Source organism: Chelonia mydas, chromosome 1 (assembly GCF_015237465.2).
Source record: "Chelonia mydas isolate rCheMyd1 chromosome 1, rCheMyd1.pri.v2, whole genome shotgun sequence".
NCBI classification, from domain to species: domain Eukaryota; kingdom Metazoa; phylum Chordata; order Testudines; family Cheloniidae; genus Chelonia; species Chelonia mydas.
The window spans coordinates 189,256,996-189,273,039 of NC_057849.1; the positions used below are offsets into that span (position 1 = coordinate 189,256,996).

Here is a 16,044-nt window from a genome sequence, read left to right on the forward strand (position 1 = left end):
TCACAATATTTATTATTTAATTATGGCATGTACAATTCCAAGACCTACTGTCATTCTTGAGTTAAGAAGGGAAGGAGTATTAAGATTTGCTATACATGATCAGACCATTGGTCCATTGAATCTGGTATGCTACTTTTTTGTCAGCAGTGATATCCAATTACAGCATTTGTTTGGCTACCTCTGTACTGAGTCAGACAAGCATGGAAACAACTTGTGTCTGATTTATATCTTGCTCGACAGCTAATAACCCACATCATAAGGTCTCAACAAATCTTGTGCTTTAGCACAAAACAAGTGAATTCTCATTTTAAAATCTATACAGGTTTTTTAAGTTTTCAAGTCCTGATGTTTTCTAATGAGTGTCCTATTTGCATATTTTAACAATAACAATAAAATTCTATTGCAGAGGAAGCTACTGATCTGATTTATTTTGGAAGGTCTTCTAAGCGGACATCTCTCTCAAGAATGATTGGACACTATGGCAATGGACTTAAATCGTAAGGGTATTTTCTTATGATTGTCTCTGCCTCAGTATTTTTTTTTAAGTATGATCCTTAACTCAAAAACTAAATGAAATAATGGAATATAATCATAAACAAATCAACGTTCTATTTGGTCATCTAACACATCTCAATATTTAATTCAGTATTGTTCCTAGTAGCGCATACTGAAGCTCCTGATGGTTCTAGTTGTCCAGTTATTTCTAATGTATATTTCAAATGGGAATATATTCACCATATTTCCCTCTGCTTTCTCTTTTTTTCTATGAAGGGAGGGAGAGTTTTAGGAGGAATTCCAGCCATTTTTAGGCCAGATTCTTGCTAGTGCAAGGAGGCAAAAGTGGTACCTCCTGGTGCTAGCCTGGCCTTGCGTGTCCTAGGGAGGAATCAGTCTTCTGACAGAGGGTAGATGATAGACTGCCACCTCTTCGTTCCACTGGGCAAAGGCAGCAGTATTTGTTGCTGAAGGATCCCCACCAAAATAAACTACTTGGGGGATATTCTGGATAAGCACTTCCACCTGCTACTCTGGCACTGAAGCCCAGTTTTGGTGTAGCTGGCTGACAGAAAGACCTTAGCAGAAAGCAGCTGGTGGAGACCTGCCACCACATCTAGGATTGCTTAAACCTTGGTATGAATTTTTCTCTCTCTGTACAGCTGCTTTGATGGAACATTAAGCAGTGCTGTGGATCCTTTAAAATATGTTGTTCACTGGTCCATGGCTCTTCATAGCTGTGTGACTCTATGTATGTGTTTTGCAACCAACAGCCTAAAACCACAACTTTCTGTTAGTTTTGTGCACACTTTCAACATGACATGTGGATACCTCATTTTGGCTGAGGAGGGTTTGATGAGGAAAGGAGTCCCTTAAGGTTTAGGCTCTCCCTCTTCCCAAGAGCTGCTTTTTCCTTTGTTCCAAACTCCCTTTGCCAGGAGTAGAAATTTAATTTGAACATGCTAGAACAGGGCCATCAGGCCAATTAATGAAATGTTCTGTCTGTATTACTTAAAGTAAATTAACATCCTGACAACAAGCTATCTGAGAGTAATTGACATCTTCTGTATCTTTACTATAGTGGATCTATGCGAATAGGGAAAGACTTCATACTATTCACAAAGAAAGAAGATACAATGACATGTGTTATCTTCTCTCAAACATTCTGTGAGGCAGAAGGCCTTAATGAGGTGTGTGTATGTGTGTATATATATATTTTATTTTTTTTGCTTTGTTTGTAAATAGTTTCAAATAGACCCTAGGCAAGACTTTGAAGTGCTTAGGTCCCATTGAAATTCAATGGAATTTAGCCTCCTAAAGTGGATGGTACTTTCTAAAGCATCTTCTGCAGTTGCTGTGAATGTTATATATTGTGCTGTAAAGCATTGCTTATTAAAAATAAATTTCTCATTTTTCATTAGAAATATTGTTTATGAAATACAGAGATGGCTGTTAATGTAGGGAAAAAGTTGTCCAAGTCTGCTTTGTTTTGTGTTTTTGTGTGTTTTTTTTGTTTTTGTTTTTTTTTTTTTTTTTTTTATAGAAAAGATGAAGCAGAGCTTTATGCTCTGCTGACATCTGAAGGATAAGTATAGATCAAAACTGGTACAGTGAAATCAACAGATTGAAATACCTTAATCACAGTCAACAAATTATATTCTTTGGACCCTTCTGTGAGATCTTGTGTCAGATGGTGACCTGGTAGGGCCTAGGAGAATCTTCTCTCTTTAGCAACTCCTTTCTGTCTCTCAAAATGGACTAGGTGGGATTTGGAAGGATCCATGTGTAGCCTTCCTTCCTGGAGTGTGAGTGACCAACTGCTTGTACAGCAAAGCGACTTTAAAGGAAAAACTACTAATTAGAGTGACTAAGAAAGAGGTATGGTGTTGCAGCCCAAAGGTTCAGTCTTGGTTGGTTTGTGGGGCAAGGAACAAGGTGAAGCTCACTAACATGAAGAGCCAGGGGTAGGACTGAAATGAGAATAAGAAAAAGGAGGGATCAGTCAAAGAAAAGAATGAGAAATGGAAAATGCAGCAAGAACTATCTACATGGTATCGTAGTAGGACATCTGCTTGTAAAACAGCACCTGGGAACCATAAAGGCTACGTCTGTGCTACAAGCTATGGGTGTGATTTCCCTGTTAGCGTGTGTGTGTGTGTGCGTGTGCTAGCTTCGTGAGTATTCATGGCAGTGAAGCCACAATAGCATGGGTAGTGGCAGCAGAGGCATGGCTGAGTACAAACCTGCCCGAAACAGGGGAGTATGTACTCATCACGGCCTAGCCCTGGTGCTGCCACCCGTGCTACCGCAGCTACACTGCTATTTATACTCACGCTAACTCTCATCAACCTAGCACAAGTATGTGTATGCGAACAGGGGAATCAGACCCCTGGCTTGTAGTGTAGACAAAGCCTAATGCCATGTATACACTTGGGGCACTTACTGGTGGTGTATACTATACCAGCAAAACACCACTCATGGGGACAAAGCTGTGTTTTCTACTGGTATAGTGAAACCATCACCATCTCATGAGAGAAACAGCCTTTGCTGGTAAAAGCGCAGTTTGCCAGTATAAGTGCATCTATGGGCTTCTTTTGGCATAATCATGACTCTCAGGGATCACATCTCTTTGCACCCTCAATAACAAAGCTATGCTGGCAGAGGAGTGTAGTGTAGACATGGCCCAAGAGCTCATCTGAATGACCAAATACAGAACTGGGCACTTTCACTTGAACACTCGGTTTGAGAATTGAATAGAGATGGATGTGACACCAGAAAAAAGTGAGAGATGACAGAATCTATTGGCAAGGCAGTCATCCTAATAGTTTCTGCTCTGTTTTAAAAATGTAACCCATCTTCTCTTGATTTTGGTCATGACTGACAAATTACCCTTCTTGCCCTTAAGTTGGACTTCACCATGGAGCTTATGAGAATGGGGAAATAATAAATGGGCCACTCTTCCTGTCTTCACCCCCCCAAAAAAAAGAAAAAAAAAGGAAAAAACAGGTTTATACTTTATTAGAACTCTGCTCTCTTGCGCCCCAGGGAATTTTTATGTCCCTAGCTAGCTGAGAATTGTTCCCTTTGTGTTTTAAAATGAAACGTTCAACTGAAAATGTTTGAAGTTCAAAAATCTGCAAAAGGAGGCATTTTAATATCCCCATGGGTCTGGCACAACTATCATGTAAACCCTCAACAGTCCCACTCTATATTGACACACACTCTGTACTGTATAGGAAGATGAAGAGCTACTGTAAATATGACCATGGATAGCAGTGACAGGGATCCCTAGTGAGATGGCTCTATATGTGTAATTTTGCCTTATTAGTATTTGTAATAGCAACTAGCTGCTAAGGTGATGAACACTAAACAAAACTTGAGGTAAAAGATATGTGAATGTTTGAGATTGTGGTGTATGCCAACTTTGTACTTCAAGTACAGTATAGCTTCTCATAATAGAAATGGGCTATTCTTGACTAGAGGGAAATAATTGGATTTTCCAATGACTGTTTATTTAGTCAACTTTTTTTTTGGCCTTATAAGGCAACTTCATTGTTGCATGTGTTCTAGATCTATCTTTAGATATTTGGTAATGGGGGCTGAGTACGGTAATTGGGGGCCGTACTGAATCTGAGTACTCCACAGTCATTAACGTTCTTGTCCATTCCACACCCTGCAAGGTAGGGTACTATAATAGCTGCATCTGATGCACAGAGACTTGGTTTACTGCCCAAGGTGTCACATGAAGTCTGTGGAAGAGAAGAGAATTGAACCCAGTTTTCCAGAATCTATACTGTCCTTCATCTCCAGGTTCTGTGACTGATTTCCATAAATCGTTTGCCTAGGCACTGATGTTTGCCTCTAAAATAATCCCTATTGCCAGGGCTGCAAATATTTACTCTGCAGAAGTTGTTGGCATGTGATACATTGTGGGATTGTAAATCCCAGGTCTGGGAAATGAAGAATCAAGCCTAATTTTTCATCAGATTTCATCTGTGGTTTTGGTTTTTTGTAGCAAAGATTGATTTAAATTAGTAGCTTTCTGTAGCTTAGCTGTGTAAACCTGTTTATCTTAAAAATAATTTTAGGATTATAATTTCTCCACAAAATAATTAAAAATAAAAGGACAGCAACAATCAAAAATTTCACCTTGGTCTTTGAATATTTAATATGTAATTGTTCCTGAAATATTTTTTTCATAATGTGATTTTTTGTTTGTTTGTTTTTTAACAGATGATAGTCCCAATAACTTCATGGTCAAGAAGTACTAGAAAACCTGTCATAGGTGATCTTGAGAAATTCACTATACAGACGTCTATCATCTTTAAATACTCCCCTTTTAAGAGTGAAACTGAATTGCTGCAGCAGTTTGATGCGATCTATGGAAGAAGTGGTGAGCGTTACCAAACAATGCAATTTTAATGTAACCAATTATTTAAAATACAGTGATACTGAAGTATCATTAGAGAAGCAATGTGTTTTTAACTCTTATGGAGAAGGTCAATTACTGAAATTCTTATTTGGTCAGACCTTTTTAATAAGAAGAAAATAAAAGGATGGGGGTATTTACCTTACACCCTGGCTGCTATTATAAAGAGAATAAAATGTCTGTTCTACGTGAATATCAAAATTGAAATGTTTATATGGGGGGAAAAAAAATCTAGTAAGAATTCTGAAATTCTCCATGCACTTTGGTCCAGACTACTTAGATTTCCTCTCCGCTAGTTCTTCTTATTTGACTGGCCTCTACTCTTTTCACACAGTGTAATGCTTAATGCAAGAGCCTTGTCCTCTGTATCACCTTCCATCTGGAAGAGCCTCTCTCTGCATCTCCTTTCATAGTTCCTAAGAACGTCTGTTTTCTCCTTCAGTCTTATCTCTGAATTCTCCCTCTCTTATATCACTCTGGCTGTATGACTCTTTAGGCCTTGTCTAGATGGAGAGTTAGTGTGTAGCTGGGGTGAAAGTCTATGGTGCACTAAAGGGTCATGTGGAGCCTGCCAGTATGCCTTAAAATTCCCTAGTGCGCTTTGACCTTCTGCTGTTTGAAACTTTTATATCCCAACTTGCTGTGCACTAACTGTATCTAGACAAGCCCTCAGTGTCCATAAACTCAATTTGTATCAGGCACTATACAATAAGTTGTAAATACATATTTCCATGTTTGTTTTAAACAGGCCACAAAAATTGCAGCCCTAGTTCGGATACGGTATATATTATTTAGACAGGCTGGACTGACAAGATTAAAAAGTACAGAGGCACCTGAAAAGGATCTTTTAAAATATTCAAATAGTTGCCTTTAAAAATGTATATTTTTCTGTCCCCAGGCACTTTCATTGTTATTTACAACTTAAAGCTTATGCTCAGTGGAGAGCCAGAGCTAGATATTAGAACTGACAGTGTGGATATTCTGATTGCTGGTCTTCTTGATAAGTGAGTGGCATAATTACATTACTGGAGCAAAGGTTTGGATGAATATCTGTAATCAATAGTACATGGTTACATACACCAATAAAAGTATTTTATTGGGGAACTGTCAATTGATTAGGAACTGAAAAACAGCATGGATATGTTGTCATTCAGAAATGAGAGCAGGGTGTCAAGGAAAAGTAATGCAGAAATGCCTTTCTTTGACTGGCAGATGCGGGGGTTGCGGGGAGGTAACATAGGATCAAAAGGCAAATATGGCATAGTTGCCCAGTTGTGCAAATAAGCTTTTTCACTCTCTAATAAAACTGAGTAATCAATGCAGATGTGAATGTTTATATGTTGTACAATTTCTCTGCTCCCTGTGCTGTCTGTAACAAATGAACTGTATGTTCTGCTACCTCAGATGTCCCATTGTGATCAGTATTGAGGGATTGCCAGCCAATATTAGGGGCAAATAAGAAAGTGGGTGCAATTCTTTAAATGAGAGGTATAATGTACCCATTGGACTTAAATGACACTTGATTTAGTACATCATCTTTCCAAAGCATCCTGGGTAGTGGGCCCTCAGATAGGTGGCCACAGTTTATTTCTGTAGGGGACTCACTAACACAAGAGGGCTCTGTTACTCCTCACATCCCTTGTCATTTTAAGAAAGGGATGATAAAACTTTCTAGTTCCTCTCTTTCTTCCCTTCCCCATGCTCCCCCGCTCCCTTCACTTTGCACCTGGCCTATGGCAACCCCTCCAAAGAGATTCTTAGAAAATACCAGTGTAAAAATTCATAGTAATGGGATTCTGTTGTAAAGAAGCCTAAGCAAGTTAAAAGCCCAGCTCCCATTGAATTTCATTGGGTCCTGTGTGCCTAATTCCCTCTTGCTTCTTTGAAAATCCAAGGCTATAAGACTTGGGTTTCTGAATAACAGCTGTCCACAGATCTCAAAGCGAAGATTATGCAAACCACTGTAATAATTTCTAATACACTAGAGACAAAATTGGTAATTCAGATAACTGTAACTTAGATATTTGATCTTAAAACGCAGCTAGTTAAATTCTGTCTACTTATGACACAGTTTTCATCTTCTCTGAGGCTGCTTGCTGCAGCACATTTTAAATTAATTTACAATTATTAATGCAATAATTCCAAGTCTTGAGGTTTATTTTTTAATTTAGAGATCTAAGAAGAGTTCACAGAACTAAATCTTGACTATAAGATAATTATTCACAATTGAAATTAGACCTTTTCTGTACTTGTGTCTCAAGTACAATGGAAATTGTTCTGGGAGACATCCTATGTATTGTATACATGGGGAAGTAGTAGTAAAGATAATTGAGTGCACATTTTAATTAAAATGACCAATTTAATGTAATATGTATTTTTTAGAAGGGACAGTAAAGAGAAGGGACAATAACAAGAAAATTAGATAAGAGAGGGAGAAATAATAGGCTGAGGAAGAGAGAAAGGGGATCTGGAGGGAAAGGAAATATGTGGAAAACTAAACGGGTTGGGAACAGAGGTTGTGAAAAAAGAATCTCAAGGAAAATGCTTGAGTTGGTGCCATTATCTGAGCACTTTCATAATGCTACTGTGGATAACCCTGAGTTCTGTACCAGTAACAAAGTAGTTAAATGATGGCTGCCTAAGCATGTTTGCTCAAGCACCTTATGCTATGTGAAGGAAGCAGACAGAACTTGGTTGCAAGCAGTAGAGAGCATAGGGTGACCAGATGCCCTGATTTTGTAGGGACAGTCCCGATTTTTGGGTCTTTTTCTCACATAGGCACCTATTACCCCCCACCTCCTGTCCCGATTTTTGACACTTGCTATCTGGTCAGCCTAAGAGAGCACAAAGTGCAGGGCCGATGAACCAACAGGATCTCTGGCCTGGAGGAGAACTTTCTGTAAGTGGGGAAGGATAACCAAAAATATCAGCGGTACTTCTCACTGTTGAGAGGTGGAGGCTGTCTGGTCTGTGCAGGGCATGCTTATGGTCTTATAACATCTTCTTCTTTTGGCTGAAATATGGCATTGCCTCAATCACATTAGTACTTTAAACAAGTAATATGTTTTGCTCTACTGGAGAAATCACCAGAACAAGTCATCCTTCCCTAGTCCCTGGGTTGCTTCACTAATGATGTCTTCCCCACCCCACACCCACTTGGGCCTTACAACTTCCCCTCCCCTTTGGTAAGACAGGGAGCTTGTCTTCTCACTGGCCTCCTCCCAGAGCCTATATACCCTCCCAGAGCCTCCTGGGTATAGAGCTCAAAGATATTGGCTGGAAAGTCTCTTGTTCATTCTATAGTTTAGGGTGGCTGGAGGCCTAGAGAGCCCACTAGGGTGAGAGTGCTCCAGAGTCTTCAGCCAAGAAAGGAAGTAGAGCTAAAGAGGCAATCAGGGTTGGAACAGCAGGGCTACCCAGCAAGGCTCTCTGCTATCCAGCCCAGCTCGTCAGATTGAACTCCAGTCTCACACTTTCATATCTCTTCCTCATCTGTAAAGCACCATAGATGTTTGTGGCATAATACTGTGAGAAAACTAGATTCCCAGGGTTGAGTAAGTTAACTTCTTGCATGGTAATGTCTGAAGCCTGAAGCTGTGCGGCATTAAATCCCACTGTTAGTGAGATTTTCATACTATAGGTCAACAGCATCCCATTATAAAACTAATTTCTATCCAAATCAAGAACTGTACTGTAGTTTTTAGTGCCATCAGCTGAAGCCCAGTGCACAAATTGCAGTTCATTTGCAAGGTTCTTACAAACTTACTCTGGAGAAAACCTTCCAAAATCTTTTAATACCTACAGAGAGCACTGCAGAAATCCAGCGCATTTTAGTTTAATGAGTCTGGGGGTGGGCATGTTGTCTTAGGTTATTACTCATCTAATTTTTCCGTGTAGTAGAGTTCACGCTTTGTGGTCTTGCTTACATATTGGATATTTCAGCCTTCCAGAGCGATGGTCACTCAGAGCCTATACAGCTGTATTGTATTTTGACCCGCATATGAGGATATTCATTCAAGCTGAGAAAGTAGAAACTAAGCGCCTGCCTTACTGCTTTTACAGACCCAGGTGAGTAAGTTTCCATTGCTGTTACACTCTTAAATATTTTAATTTTCAAAACAGTGCACTTGAAAGCCTAAGTAGCCTTTTTGTCATGGTGGGAAATTGATTTTGATGGCAATGTGACTTATAATTTAAGCAAAGTTCAAATTGCATTGGCAGGCAGGTCTGCTAAAGTGTAATCATCTGTGACAAATGCTTGGCAGTTACCATGACGCAGGGCAAAGAACGTGCTACATAAGATAATCAACTAAAGAGGGATTTTTGTTTTCACTTGGGTGCATCCAAGGTGTTTCTGTTCTTGTACGAAAGATGCAGTATAAGATTATAGGTCACTTATGTGGTTTATTTTTAATGACCCCCTAATCCTGTTAGTTTATAGTTTTGTATGGGGTTGCTCCTAAAGTAAATCTTACTGAGCCCAGGTAGTGCACTGATCATATTCCCATTGTAGTTAGGGACCCAACTCCTTCTGAAGTTAGTGGTGAGAATCTGACTTAAGTGTACAAACCAAAGCGATCAGTTAGTAGCAAAATTTTAACACCTTTATGGAAGGGGAAAAACGGCTTTCATTGTGGGTACAGCTGTGTGGTTGATTAGCTGGTGTGTAGCGTGCAACAGAGATACTAATGTAAAAAACTAGATAAGATTTTTTTGTACCATGTGCGTAGGGTTTCCAAGCACTTTAAATATTAGTATACACAAATCTTGGGGTTCTCTAGGATCCCACGGTGTGATTTCTAAAGTGCACTAATGTGTTGCACATTAATTGGTCCATGGGGACTCTGTTGGTGATCTTTAAAGTAGTACTGTTTGAAACAGTACTGTATTAAAGGCTCATGAGGGAGCCTTTGGTGTGTACCAGCAGGGTCTACATGGACCAATTAATGTGCAAAATGTTAGTGTGCTTTAGAAATCCTACCCCCTAGAGTGTATTCCTCTACCAAAGCACTTCGTCTTCATCCTGCAACTACCATGGTGGGCTGAGACAAGGAAAACTTATAGCTGAAAGCACAGTCCGATAGTTTCACCGAATTTAAACTAAGAGGCAAATGTGAACAGGAAGACAGATTAGAGGCATATTTTAGAACTTGGAACTAAAATATGTAGGTTAATACTTGGTGCCCAATAGAATTTTTACAAAAGAGCTCAGTGTTGATCTAACTTTGTTCCTATTGAAGTATGAAATTTTCTTAAAAGAGAATAGAGTTTGGCCAACATGGAGTGATTTTTTTTTAAAAATCCCACTCTACATATTGTTGTCAACCACCCTAGGATAATCAATTTATTTACTAATAAATTGATCACTTCAGTGGGAGTCATCATGTATTCTATTTTGCATCACACAACTGGATTTTATGAAAGTTGCATCTGTTTTCAAACTTGGGTATCACTTTTAGAACATATTGTATATCATGCTAGGTAAATACATACATGTAACTTACATAGAACAATCCAAACTTGAGAGCACCACGTATCTCCTGGATAAGTTAAATGGACTTCTGACCACTGATCAAAAGGAAAATGCCAAATCAGTGACTCTAGCTTCTTCAATTATACTTCTCAAACTACAGATCGGAAACTCTTGGCTTTTCTCCACTGACCATAGCTGACTTAAAGATTCCTTAATGCCCTAGCTCTTCCTCAGTCAAAGATCACTCTAGCTTTACCCATCTGTTTTATCACCATGTTGGGCCTGCCATAGGGCTTTCCTGGAGCAGCTGACCTTTCTTAACCTTGTTGAGGGTCTTGGATTTACGGCAATTGTTCTCGGTTCCAATGCCACTAGCTCTTATCCAAATACTGAGAACAGCTCCTTCTAATTGTGAACTTTATTTTGTGCTTAATAGCTTAACAATAGAGGAGAGATGGAGCCTGCACTGCAGAGAGTGCAAGTCTAGGGTAGAAACAGTTCAGTCACACAATACAATCAAATGAATTACATCTCCAAATAGCTGGGAATGTGTTTGTAAAAAAAAATTAAACTGGGTTAGATACTGTATATGTTGGTGGATCACAGAGTTTCGTGGAAAAGCAGCAAATGGAAGGATTTGAATGAGGCACAATTGAAAGGGGAGAGTGCAATGGGCATCTTGTAAAAGTATTTGGTAAGTTAGAGAAGGATACCAAAGGGGTGCGAAGATGAGTGGCTTGGGATGAATGTAGACCAAAGTATTAATAGGGAATAGTAGGAAACAAGCTGGCATACAACGCAGTGGAATCATTCACTTTCTATCCTAAACAGTTATGTAGTGTTGCTGTGTGGTCTTTCATAATTGCCACATTACGTCTGAGAGGTGGCTGCCTGTTAAGTGGCGTGTCAAATAATCCTTTTGTGTAGTTTATCAGGTTAAATTGGAAAATACTCTGGGTTAAAAGTGAATATAGCATTGTAAAGTCACTAATCCGTGGGCCTGGATGTAACTTGTAGCAGCAGATACCCCAGTGTAGATAAGCAAACTATTGTTCTATAACTTGCCCCCCCCTCCCTCCCCGCCCCCCAACATTAGTGCTCAAGGGGGAGAGACTGCTTGGCAGAATCCTGCTGGCATATCTCAGTGTATGCCACTTTCTGACTGAAGCTTAGCATAACTTCAATGTTCATGTTCTTGCAGTAGTGTAATAGCCCTCATTTCAAGCTAAGTGTTAAAATCAATTTTGCAGCACCAAAAATATCATTCCTTCTGAAAATAACTGCTGTGAATATCCCAATAATTGTAGAAGTGTGCTCTCTAGGTGAAATATTCACTCTTTCAATCACTTTCAGTGTCTGTTCTATTTTAATGTCCTATGTATTTTGCTCGTTCAATTTGCGTGACCCTCTTTGTCTGATCACTTTTGAATATTGAGCCTGTTATCCTGGTTCTCAGTTATTTTTAATGGAGTGTTTTGAGACTTTGTTCTATATTAAGTACAAAGTGTCAGTTTCCTTTAACATATTGTATCTGCTTTTGCGCACTTTTCCAGTGAAATGAGAATCCTATCATATTTTAACAATTTGTTCCAAACTGAGAACTTGATGCTAGAATGTAATGAGTTCTTCAGGATTCCTTATTATAAAGCCATCTTTCAACAAGGAGCCCGTCCCCAAAACTACAAAATTAGTCTCTGCCACCAGCTTCCCCTCTCCCTTCCCAAAATCGTTTTTGCTTCCTCAGTTTGACTGGTTTTAAGTAGAAGTCAAGGAAAGCTGCTTGGGTAATTCCAGAAAATGCTGGCTCTGTAGTCCATATATTGGTCCTATATCCTTTCTCAATAGTGGAGATGGAGAGGGAGCAAGCATATCACTCACATTGGCCAGCTTGGAGTGGTACAAATGGAGCCTTAGTCCAGTCTGGAAGCTATGGAGGCCTTGCCTTAGTCCTCTGCTGCTAATTCCTTGTTGCTTTATACTTAGTGCTCAACTTAGAGAGAACAAAAATAAAGTGCTACAGAAGTGCTATGGGTGGGAGAGACCAGAATGTAAGAGATCCAGAAGTTTGGGCTCACCCCTCTCCTGAGGTAGACATCACTTCTTTTCAGGCCGCCTCATTGCCAGTCGGCTTTCCCCAAATGGGGACACCCAATGTGTGACTTTCCATTCTGATGAGGTTCCTTGGAAGGAGCTGTTGCTCCATTGTAGCTCAGAACTATGTTCTGACACCACCTTGTGCTCTCCAGCATGACTCATTTCTTTCTATGGCATTTCATCTATCAACCAACAATCTGGGAGGACAGGCTTTAGATAAGGCCAGCTCTGTGACCTCACAAACTTGTGTGGGGAATAGCTGTGGCCACTTTTCATCTTTGTGTTTTCTGTATAAGGGTTTTTGTTTTCTGCCAGTGAGAAGTGGCTTCTGTAATTTTCTCACTGTTGGGTGCGTTGAATAGGATCACATCCTATATAGTTCATTTTCTCCTCATGCACTTCTGCTTGGTAACTTCTGCTTCCTGCCGGTCATTATTAAAACCCACCCAGACTCCCTGTGTTTTAAATTCCCTGATTCTTAGGGCTTTCATGGAGAGAATTGCTGGTGTTCTACAGTACAGTAATGAATCCTGTAGCTGGTGGGACACATGCATTTTTATGTCATGGGCTGACAGTTTACACATCTGATCCCTTGCTTTCACTTGATCCACAGAACTCTTGAAGGAAAGCCAGGTCAGACAAGGGCACAGGTTCGTCTGACAGTTAATCATTGGCTCATATTTTGTCTCCTTGACTTCTGTGAGCTTATGAAAACTTCCACTTCAGTAACCACATTCCCTCCACACCCCCAGCCATGTAACCTCTTGATTTGCTGATACTCCTGGCTATGCATTTATTTTTTCTGTACAAGATTGTTTCCATTTACCTCTCAGATATTCCTGCAGTTTTCAGTGAACTTCATATTAACTAACCTTTCTTCTTCAGCCTGTGTCATGAAATCACAGACGATGACATTAAGGGGGTGCAAATTGTCAGTTTGCATCAAGACCTTTGAAACTGCTCCATCAAAACCACAACAGCTAAAATATCATGCTGAATTGAACACTGTGCATTCAAAACTTGGCTTTCAGAGCAACTAACAGTCTCTGTTAGAGGTCATACTGCCAGAAACATACCTGTATTCATTTGTAACTTTGCCATGTGGGCACCCACAGGTTGCTACATTAATATGGTAAGTTCACCACCACTATTAATACTGGTTGGTACATTTGATAGTAGTTCTGGATGTTCCTGTGTAGGAGAGTGAGAACTGACAAAACCAATTATGTAACAGTACTTTCTGTTGCTCGTTCCTCAGTCCACTCAGATTTTCTGCTAATTTTTTTTCATTAGGAAATAAGTTATGGGGACTAGTTATGTCCCTTGTGATTTTTTGCTTCCTCTTTGTTTCAGTAGATGGAGCTATACCATCTGATTCTAATTTTCCCTTGTACAAGAGCTAAGAGGAGGAAGTATAACAGACATAAAGAAGAGCTCTGTGTAGCTCAAAAGCTTGTCTCTCTCACCAACAGAAGTTGGTCCAATAAAAGATATTACCTCGCCCACCTTGGCTCTTTAAATACAATACTTAATAATTTTCTCCCTTGGAACTGGAGGTTTATGGTCCATCCTATATTTTAGCTTACTAACGTCTTAAAGTTAATATTAATGTTAATGCATATATTTATACTGCAAGCTACTGGAAGCTGACTGTGCCTCTATTAGTTTTAAATGTCTTCAGTATGTAATATATCTTTATGGTTTCTCATTATCATACCTGTGAAATGATAGTTAACAGACTTTCTGGCTGGGCTGGCCATGAACCTCTTCAAACAATAGTAAAAGGGCTACGTGTATTATTTTGAGGACGCTTCGCCACAGGTTGTGTACAAATGATGAGAAACATTGAACACAATATTATGTTAAACTTACTAGTGCAACATTAAGTACCAAGTAACTTACAACATAATTTGTTTTTTTCCAGTCTGGAAACTTCTCGTTGTTTTTCCAAGGCATTTCCGTAGAAATCTCAAGTCCTTTGGTCAGTCTATTAATTGGAAAAACCAATCGGTTTCTTTCTGTTTCTAACTTCTAAAACCTAGATACTGTGTTATTAGATGACTTCTCTCCCGAACACACTAGAATAGGTACCCTCTTGGTGTATCTCTCTGATACCACACTAAGTACAAGATAAATGTTTGCAAGACTGTTTTATATTATTATTCTTAAATAGTACTTTTCATCCACAGATCTCAGATCAGTTCCAAATCACATGAATACTTTAACTTCAAACTTGGTATTAGGAAGAAGTGTTCAAATGAAACAACATTCAGTTTACTAATTTTCATTGTGTAGCTAGATTTTCATTTAAATGCTTATAATTTAGATCAGATTCTTCAAGGTAATTAGGAATTCATGAAATCCACCCTCCAATTATTTTTTGTACTTCAATATAACAACAAATCCATTGGCAGTTACTGGTTTCCATATTCATAGGTAGCTTTACTTCATGTTTTTTAAATAGCATAAATTGACAGACTAGAGAGTGCTGTTACATAAATACACTCTTCTGGTTATTTTCACAGAATCATTAGTTAAAGACAACCACAGGCTTGTCTACACTATGGGCACTCCAGTGGCATGGCTACAGTGGAGTGGCACCATAATATAGACACTTTCTACAGTAACACAAAGGATTTTTCCATTGCTGTAGCTTGTCCACCTCCCCGAACAACGATAGTTAGGTTGACAGAAGCATTCTTCCATTGACCTAGCTGTGCCTACACTGAGGGAGAGGGGTAGGTCAGCATAGCTGCAATGTGGATTGTCACACCTCAAACCCCCCTAGCTATTCAACCTAAATTTTAAGTGTACACCAGGCCTTAGTAATGAGACTAATTCACTTTTCAGATGTTGGCAGTGTTGTTTGAGTGTATCCTAGCATGTTAAATCGTTTTTAATGTCTAAGAACCCTTTTCCATTTCAATTTATCTGGAAAAAAATGCTTCCTGTATTAGCAATTAGTAGTCTATCCAAATTTCAAACTAATGCTGCATTTTTAAAAAAAAATACAAAACAACTCTAGTTCCATCTCTTATATGCAAAGTTGTCATAATGACATCTCTTTTCACCTTAGTTTCCTCCATTGAGCAGCTTGGGTGCAATAAAAAGGACTGCAAGGCACTAAAATATTAATCTGCATCGTGAACATTTACAAACTTGTTTGTACACTTTTGGTTACAGTCCATTCTTTAATTGAAATTAGAGTCATTACAGTGATTTTCCTGAGGATAATAAAAACACACATGTAAATAGGTGACAGTATAAAAAGTAATTGACTTTAAATATGCTGTTATAAAAGTTGTCCCCTGACTCTTTAAAATCTGATACTTTATATATACACAGTTGCATGTGGAATACTTTTCACTTGAAGTACAAATTCCTTTTATGGATGATGATAAGCAGATAATGTCAAATCCTGCTGGTCGGTTAGTACAGTTAACTTGAGTGATGCTATGTGCATGAGTAAGGTGAGCAGTAAATTGCTCCAATGGCTTGAAATAGTTGTGTTGGTATGTGTTAAACTATGACATTTTGGAATTCACCCAGGCCA

At 39.1% G+C, this 16,044-nt stretch overlaps 1 protein-coding gene across 1 annotated transcript in view; it reads left to right on the forward strand.

Moving 5' to 3' along the window:
- Positions 1-16,044, forward strand: part of MORC1 (MORC family CW-type zinc finger 1) — a 96,372-nt gene that overhangs the window by 12,762 nt on the left and 67,566 nt on the right. The window contains exons 5-9 of the mRNA XM_043538504.1: positions 407-497; positions 1,577-1,685; positions 4,729-4,888; positions 5,823-5,928; positions 8,867-8,992. Coding sequence (XP_043394439.1) covers positions 407-497; positions 1,577-1,685; positions 4,729-4,888; positions 5,823-5,928; positions 8,867-8,992 — 592 coding nt within the window. The remainder of the gene's footprint in view (positions 1-406; positions 498-1,576; positions 1,686-4,728; positions 4,889-5,822; positions 5,929-8,866; positions 8,993-16,044) is intronic.